Consider the following 8,874-nt stretch of genomic DNA (forward strand, 5'->3'; position numbering starts at 1 on the left):
TCAGTTTCCATTAAATCAAAATTCGACTTTTCATCGTTAATAAATATATAAATGAGTGGAAAATCATTCAAATATGATTCTTGTAAATAATGCGGTTTCGTGATCTTACAGGTATCGGATAAATAATTAGAATGATTGATAAATCCTAAATGACTTTTTTTACCAAAAAGATAGTATCCAGGATTTCCTCCAAGTTTTTCAAAATTTTTACCAGTTTTAAGTGAATTAGTAATTTCAATAATAGATTCTATTGGATCATCTTCTGAAATATCAACAAATACGATACCCCCTATAGGCTGAGATATACTTTCATGATTTAAAAAGTTGAATTTTTCATTAAAAGCTTCTAACCATCTTTCAAACCAAAAAGGTAATTCACTATTAAATTCTATAACATCATCATTAACATTAATTTCAAAATCATCTTGTAGAAACTCCTTAAACATTGATTCAAATTGCTTTCCTCCACTATGAAGGAGACTAGATGAAATAAGATCATTATATGGAAATTGTTTAATAAAGTCTCCATAAGACTTTATTGCTTCTAAATTTGTACAATATATAGTTTGATTATCATTTTCCGGTATAATTTTTTCATGATCACAAAGAGATATAAATCTAACCTCAAAATGATCATTTCTATATTCTTTATCTTGCAAAGTAATAGTAATTTCCTCAATAGTATTTTGAGGAGTCCATATATTTGGTGATCCTTTTGGTTTATTTTGGAATACCTCTTTTAAGGACAAGAAGGCTGGACAACTTTCTCTACATATTCTATTTTGCCAGTTATAATCTAAAGTATATTCTTCATTCCTTTTAGAAGTTTCATATGGAGGCCATAGAAACTTTGAAGGTGATTCCACGCCAAGAGGCCTTAATAATGAATTAAGTGATACTCCAAATTCATTATCCAATATATTCCTGGCCTTTTCAGAAGCAAATGCTACGACATTTGGAGAAGAAAATACTTGGAGAATGTATCTCCTCAAATTTACATCCCTTTGCATATTCTTCACTTTGTCTGCATAACTATAGATTTTTGTTCATAATAAAGCTTTAAAGATGAATATTCACACTTGGCGCCAAAAAGTGAGGCCACAAAATATAAAGGTAAAAAGGTGGACAAATAAATAAATGGACTATTTAATAATTAAATAACTATAATAAATAAATAAGAAATAGATTTATAAATATTTGGAGATAATTGGACTTAAAGAAAAAGATAGAAGTTTAAAATCTAAGTAGAATTGATCATTGCTAACCTTCGTATTCTTGTTTTAAGTTGAGTTATAGTCTGGTTAAGCTCACAATTAGTTTTCTTATAATCTTCAAGCTCACTTTTTAGTTTTGTAATATCAACAGTTTGGTCATTTTTGTTTTGAGAGTCAGAATTCATGAGTTCATTGTCAAATTTTGATGATTTTTCCTGATCATGAATTCTTGAATTCTCAAGATTTAAGCTTATATATCTCTTATTTAGTTGATTATGTTGCTCCTTAAGCTTATCAAAGTCTAATTTTAATGATGAAAAGTCTTTTAGAAGCTTTGATTTTTCTGTTGATAAAGTTTGAATAGCTTGTTGTTTTTCAGAATTCTGACTCTGAAGATCCAATATACGATCTTCCAATTGCTGTATCTTTTCTATATTTCTAGTCAAATTTAAACCTTGTCCTAACTTAATACTCTCTAATTCTTGATTTTTAACAAGGATTTCGCTATCTAATTTTTCATTTAATCTTTTATAGTCTTCCTTTTCTTTATCCGACCTTTCCAATCTCCCGCGTAATTCTTCAATTTCTGCATGCATGCGCTCCATTGACTCCCTGGCGCCAATTTCATTTTCAAATTTTTTATTAAGTTGAGAAATGGATTCTTTAAGAGAAGCATTTTCTTCAATTATTTTGTTAATTTCAGTGGAATTTTGTTGAATGGATTCATTTTTCTGTGAATTATTATTATTTTCTGAATTGCTAGACCCATCTTGTTTTGAATTATTTATGGGATAGGTACCACTGTATCCATGTAATAAGGTGGATTTATAAGAATTATTTGAATTTGATTGAATCGATTTTTTGTTTGGACTATTGTTGGATTGTTTAATTCCTGTGTTCTTTTCAAGCCCAAATTCTATGTTAAATTCCTTGGCTTGTTTGTTAGTATTGGTTTTAGAATCTTTTTCTTGTTGATATTGAGAAATTATATCTTGATAAGCTGAAATTGTCTCAGCTAATTCATTTTCTAAAATAGCTTTTTCAGTTTGAAGAAGTTTTTTATCTTCGTTCAGTTTTTCCTTGTTATTCTCTAAATTTGCAATTTCATCTTCTAGACGTCCTATATAAGCAAAAATATTTAATTTTCTATTTTCTTCAATTTCTATATTATCTGAATCATTTACTGTTGAGTTTTTTGGGATCCAGGAAACTCCACCTCCAATTATAGCTTCTAATGATATTGTGTGTCTAATATTTAAACATCTAATTGTTAAAGCTGCAATATCTCTAGCATTTCTACTTGTTGTTTTAATTGATATCTTTTGTTTATGAATATCGTATCCAGAACAAAGAGTGAATTCTTGACAAGATGATGATTGATGATTTAATTGAATATGTATATTACCACCAAAGTATTTTGCTGACCATACAATTTTCTTTTCAAAGTTTGAATTTGAACTTGTCATTCCATTTTTAATTACTTTAACATCATCATTTGTTACTACCAAAATATCTTTTGTCATTGTTGAATCTTCATCATTTTTTGATTCTTTTGAAGAATTTTCTGGATTTATTAAGCTTTCAAATTCATCTTTTATAATTTCTACAGGGAATCTAATAAGACCTGTTTTTAAAGATTTTGATAAAGATATCTTTGTTGTATCATCTATTTCTATAGGTCCTAATTCACAATATGTAATATTTAGAGGATCATTTGCTTCTCCTTTTGGATATATTTCTATAATAATAATTGTTCCTACATCATCAGCTGTTAAGTTATATTTTAGGCTTGAATCTTTACCTTGTATATCAATTAATTTTTCACCCATTTTTCGTCTCCATCTTATATTTAAATATGAAAAGTCTAAATTATTATTAATTGAAATAATTTCTAAAGTTCCCATTGATTTCGTTTCTCTTTCAAATATTTGTATTAATTTTAAATCATTTTTTAATCTTCCATATACCTGTCCTACTTCTATTTTCTCTATTATACTTACTATTTTATTATTTCCCAATTCCCCTTTATAATTCTCATTTCCTATTGTTGAATTATTATATCCTACTACATCATTTGCCACTTTTCTAACTCCATCTATTGCATTATTTAAAGTTGAAAATGCATTCCATCCTTTTTTTACTGTTTCAGAACCTAATACTAAAGTTCCAAGCTCAAGTTTTGATCCATTCGGAATCATCCTTTTTTTCCCCCTTATTTATACACAATTATTCCAAATAGTTATTAATGTCTTAAACAACTTTTCCTCATTCCCTTCTTTCGAAATATTTTTAATATAGAGGGGAAAGAAGATTAGGATATTAGTATTATATTCAAGAAAGTGATATTTTATAGAAAGCAATATTAGTATTAATATTTATTACTAAATATTAATCAATGTGGTTATAATTATATAAACTTTTTTTATGATGATTATTACCAATACTTTAGAATTTTAATTTAAATAATAAAAAAAAAAAAAGAAAAAAAAAACCTCTTAAAGTGCCTCGCCCACTACTAATAAATGCATCCAATGCCGGTAGTGTGGGGTGGCGCCAAAAGTTCTGCATGCATGTAAAAATGGAGGATGCAAAATATTAAAAGGGGCAAAAAAATAAGGAAGAAGAAAAAGAAAAGGGAGACAAATTTAAATATATATTTAATTTAAAAGAAAAAGCTATAAGTTACATTTTTTTGTTTTGTATTGTTAAAATGGAGATTTCTTTCTTTGTCTAGATTCCAAATGCTCAGTAATTTCACCCCTTTCATGAGGAAAAGTATCAAATCTTTGGGAACTAATTCCTTCTTGTATGTTTTTGGCATGTAGACTTGAGACAATATTGGGAATTCCTCCAATTTGTTGTTGGATTGACGAATGTTTCCCCTGAGACGGAGGATCAACAATGATTGAGGGTTGCTGTTGGGCAGCATGTTGTCCCCATAAACCTGGTCCTATTGTTACTCCTGGTCCCATTGTTACTCCTGATCCAATTTTTAGACCGGTACCTTCTGCTACATTTATATTTCCTAATCCAGTGGTACTATTTCCATTACCAATATTACTATTGATACCGATATTGCCGCCGATACCTATTCCTGTAACCAAGTTAACTGTTGACAAATTTAATCCTCCAGAATTATTAATTCCTCTTGAGTTTAAAGCTCTAAAGTTCCCGCCAATTCCATTATTCCATTGATTTACGTTCATTTCTTCAGAAATTCCTCCTCCTACAATTCTATTGACTCCACCTCCAAAACCATCGTTATTAACTTCAGATGAAGTCCATCTTGGATTTTGAAGCAAATCTTGAGTATTCCAGCCTTGTTTTGCTCCTGAACTTTGTTGTTGTTGCTGATGCATTTGTACTGCATTATTAACTAACGTACCAGTACCTGCATCCATTCTAATACCACTGTTCATTGTTAAGCTTCCATATCTTCCACTATTTATAATTCCAGCTGTATTATTCCCGTGATGTTGGAAAATTGGTGATGGTGAAACTCCTACTCCTGTTACTCCGCCTGCTACTCCACTTCCTGTTAAGCTTCCTGCAGCTCCACCTCCCACTCCGCCTGCAACCCCACCTGCAGCTCCACCTGCTAAACTTCCTGCCATACCTCCCAATCCTATTCCTCCTGTTCCTCCTGCCATTATTCCCTGCATGAAGTTCTGTTGATGGAAGATATTTCCTCCTCCAGGCACCAAATTACTCGTACTTAGTCCAATTCCCAGTGCAGATCCATCTGATTTTGAGTTTAATTCTGTAAGACAAGAAACCAAGCTTGGATGAGTCTTTATAGGAAGAGAACTACTATTATTGTTATTACCACTATTGTTACTATTGCTGTTAATGATACTACTTCCATCTCCATTTCCACCTCCAGATTGGTTTTGTTGAGATACCAAATGCCTTAAACCAGTATTGTTAACTGTCATACCACCAGTAGATGATATACCTCCACCTCTAATATTTCCAATTCCTCCTCCAACTCTTCCAATCCCGCCTCCAATACTTGCAGAGTTTGTTGAATTATCAAGAGAAGATGTTAGAAAATTCCTTCCAAATCCAAATGATGTAAATACTCCGCCATTTGTCTTTGCATGTAAAGTTGATGCAGGAGTTGGAGAGGATAAGCTAGCCGAATCTGGTGGTATCATAGTATGAACTGAAGAAGAAGTAGAAGATGAAGAGGAGGAAGAAGAAGATAATGATAATCTCTGGTTTTGTTTACGTTCCAATGATTTCTCATCTTGAGAGCAATTCACACTTACAGCATATTGAGAATTAGGCATACCAAGAAATGGTGTAAGTCCAAATCCAAGTCCAGGAAGAGAAGCTATCAGAGTATTTGATATACTAAGAGGCTCAAAATTATCATTTTCTGTACTTTTCGAACATTTTCTTTTATCTTTTTCATCATTAATAACATTACCAGATTTCATATTCGTAGTCTTAATTTCATTATACTCTACTAAATCATCCTCAACTCTAGTTTCTATATCAGCATCAGAAGGGGTAACTTGTGAAGTCTTTTCAGCTTTATCCAACTTTTCAAGTTCAATATTAGTTTTATAAAAATGACAAAAGTACATATCTGAGAACTTTTCTGTAATTTCAAAATCATTCTCAAGAAGTTCCATGATATCTCTTGAAACTGGAGCCATAACTTTAATACTTTCTTTATTTATTATTGCATTACCATCCAATATTGTTGTACTCCCATCACGCTTTTCCTCCATTTCATGATCACCATCTTTAACATTATTATTTTGCATTAAAGGAATCTCCAAATGAGTACAATAAAAGAATATATTGGGAAAATATCTTCTATCCAAACTTAGTTGTTTCTGACCAAGATGTTTGGAATCACCAACAATTGTATGACCAATTTGATGCATATAAGCTCTAATCTTATTTACGTTACCGGGTTTTGAAATACATGTACACAAAGAAAATGTGGATGGAGAACCTTTATTATAATTCTTAAACTTGATATGTTCACAAACATTATATTTTGCAATAGAATCACCTCCATCTGATGAAAGACATTTTGAGAATATTCGATTTGAAGCATTTGAGACAATATTTGATAAAGAGACATTTCTATCAGAAGAATTCTGAATCTGTCCATGGCATAAGAATATATACTGACAATGAATTTGATTCAAGATCTCATTCTTATTATAGTATTTCTCCATATCTTCATTCTTAAAAATTAATATTGGACCTCCAATTTCAACTCCAAGCTTTAATCCAATTCTTTTAATCATTTTCTCGTTACCTCTTAAATCTAAACCTATTTCTTTACATCTTAATTTCAAAAAGTTCAAGATACTTTCCATTCTTCCACTATTTAGAATCTCCTCAAATTCATCAGTATTATTAATGGCTTTTTTAACTTCCATTTCAGAATCATTATCTTCTTCTTTAATCGTAATACTCGATACTTTATTCTTAAGATCTTTTCTTATACCGGTCTTCTCATCCTTATTTTCATCTTGGATACTATCATGATCAAGCTTCTTTTTTACCCTTCTTCTTTTCTTATCATCATTTCTTTGATTTTCTATTTTATCACCATCAGTATCATCTTCTTCGTATTCTAATTCTTCTTCATATTCTACACTTTCTTCTTGTTCATCCTCTTCATCCTCCTCATCTTGTTCATCCTCATCCATCCCTGTACCTTCTATTGGACAGTACCAGAAAGGAGGTTTAAGTATTATACATAAGTCATCATTATTAACTAATACTTGAGGAGAATCTTTTCCAACTTTTCTCATTTCCAATAATTGAGCCTCTTCATATGCAAAATCATTGATATCTGAGAATCTGACAATTCCTTCAACATTTTGTATTAAATCCAAAGTCTTCTTATTCTGAGCAAAAGCTGAATTACTCTTTGTAGAAAAATGATCACAAATAGTCTCCAAAGTCTTCTTAAGAACTTCCTCACTGATTGCTAATTTATCAGTAATTCTTAAAGACGATACCCAATCTAAAGATGGATGATGATCACGAAGCTTTTCAATATTCTCTATAATAAAGTTACTAGTTGCATATTGTCTCAAGCCTATAGTATAGGATGCCATTCTAATCAATAGATTCTCAAATCCTTTAACTCCTTGTATTGAAATAATAACATCCATTGCATCTTTAACTCCAAAAACATTCAAAAAGTATGCTAACAAAACAAACGACTTAATTGATTTATAACCTGTTGATTTAATTAATGAATTAGATTTTATATAATCCGTCTTAGGAAGTAATCCAAGATGCATCTCTATTATTGAACTTGGAGACAGTATTGTTAAACTTTTAATTAATAATATTGTGAATAAAATAGCAGATCTTTGTTGTACTGATACTAAAATATTATACATATTATTATAATAATTATTAAATGATTCTTTATTAAAATTATTACCATATTTGGGTATCGTTTTTAATAAACCAGGTACCGATATTAGTGATCTTGATCCTGATCCAATTTGTGGAATATTGTAAATTATTGATTTAAAACAAGGCTCGAGATTTCCATCCTCTAGATATTTAATTATAGATGAAAGACTTTCAGATGCAACACTAGAAAGTTGTTGAGAACTTGTCTCAGTTGAGAGAAGTCTTCTAAGGAGTTGTATGATTTCTCTTTGAATAAGAGTTTGGTCAATCTTTTTACTACCCCCAATCAAAGATAAGTTACATACGAGATCATTCAATCCATTCATCCATAATAGGAATTCGGATCTATTATTAGAATCAGAAAAGGCTTCAGAAGTATGAGATGAGTCTTCCTTTTTTCTATTTGAGATCTCAGAAAATCTGCATATAACACGCTCCAATAAACGGCCAACTAAGCTAGAGACACTGAATGAGTCTCCAGAAAAGCTTTCAAGAGCGATTTCAAAAAGTTCATCAGGAACTTTCTGGAGCTTTTCTGGTCTAAGAGATGCAGTTCCATAAGAAAAGGAGGAAGAAGGAGAAGATGAATCAGGGTTAGCCTCCAAACCAGCTTTATCCATAGATTCAGAAGAGTTTGCATCCTTTTTCAAAGCTATAGATAAATTGTTTACTTTAATATCACTTCTTTCAACATCCTTCTCTTTATGACCTTCTTTGCGTTTTTCATTTCCCTTATTATCTTGTTTGGATTCCTCTTCATTATACTGATTTCTATGTTGATCTTGATCCTGATCCTGATCCTGATCCTGGACTTGACCCTGATCCTTATCCTGATCCTGACCCCGACTCTGACTCTGACTCTGACCCTGATCATGATCATGATCTTGATCTTGATCTTGACTTTGATCTCTCCCTCTCAATCCTGATAAATCAGCTGAATCATTCTCTACAAGTTTTGTAGATTGAGATTCTAGTCTTCTCTGAGCATTTAAAGCCTTCACAATGCTTGATTTCTGTAGTGATGGGATTCCAGGAAGCTTCTTGGAAGCTTTTTTCTTCTTCTTAGATCCACCTCCAGAAGTTCCAGTCACTCCTGTCCCTCCAATTAAAGAGTTACTAGAAATTGCAGATAGATCATTTTGATTAGAGTTGTTTGCATTTAAAATCGGTACTATATTTGTATTATTTGTATTAGTAAATGTTGTAGCTGACTTCAAATCTATTGAAGTTGTTTCATTACTAACTCCAGTTACAGAAT

At 31.1% G+C, this 8,874-nt stretch overlaps 2 protein-coding genes across 2 annotated transcripts; both read right to left on the reverse strand.

The window, feature by feature from the left end:
- Positions 1–1,240: 1,240 nt before the first annotated feature.
- Chro.60492 (hypothetical protein) lies at positions 1,241–3,412 on the reverse strand. Its single annotated transcript, XM_661100.1, has 1 exon — positions 1,241–3,412. The coding sequence occupies one exon, from the start codon at positions 3,410–3,412 to the stop codon at positions 1,241–1,243; it is 2,172 nt and encodes a 723-aa protein (XP_666192.1).
- Positions 3,413–3,919: 507 nt separating this feature from the next.
- On the reverse strand, positions 3,920–8,236 carry Chro.60491 (hypothetical protein). Its single annotated transcript, XM_661101.1, has 1 exon — positions 3,920–8,236. One exon carries the CDS (start codon positions 8,234–8,236, stop codon positions 3,920–3,922), a length of 4,317 nt encoding a protein of 1,438 aa, XP_666193.1.
- Between the last annotated feature and the right edge of the window lie 638 nt (positions 8,237–8,874).

This window comes from Cryptosporidium hominis, assembly GCF_000006425.1.
Source record: "Cryptosporidium hominis TU502 chromosome 6 CHRO016159, whole genome shotgun sequence".
NCBI classification, from domain to species: Eukaryota; Apicomplexa; class Conoidasida; order Eucoccidiorida; family Cryptosporidiidae; genus Cryptosporidium; species Cryptosporidium hominis.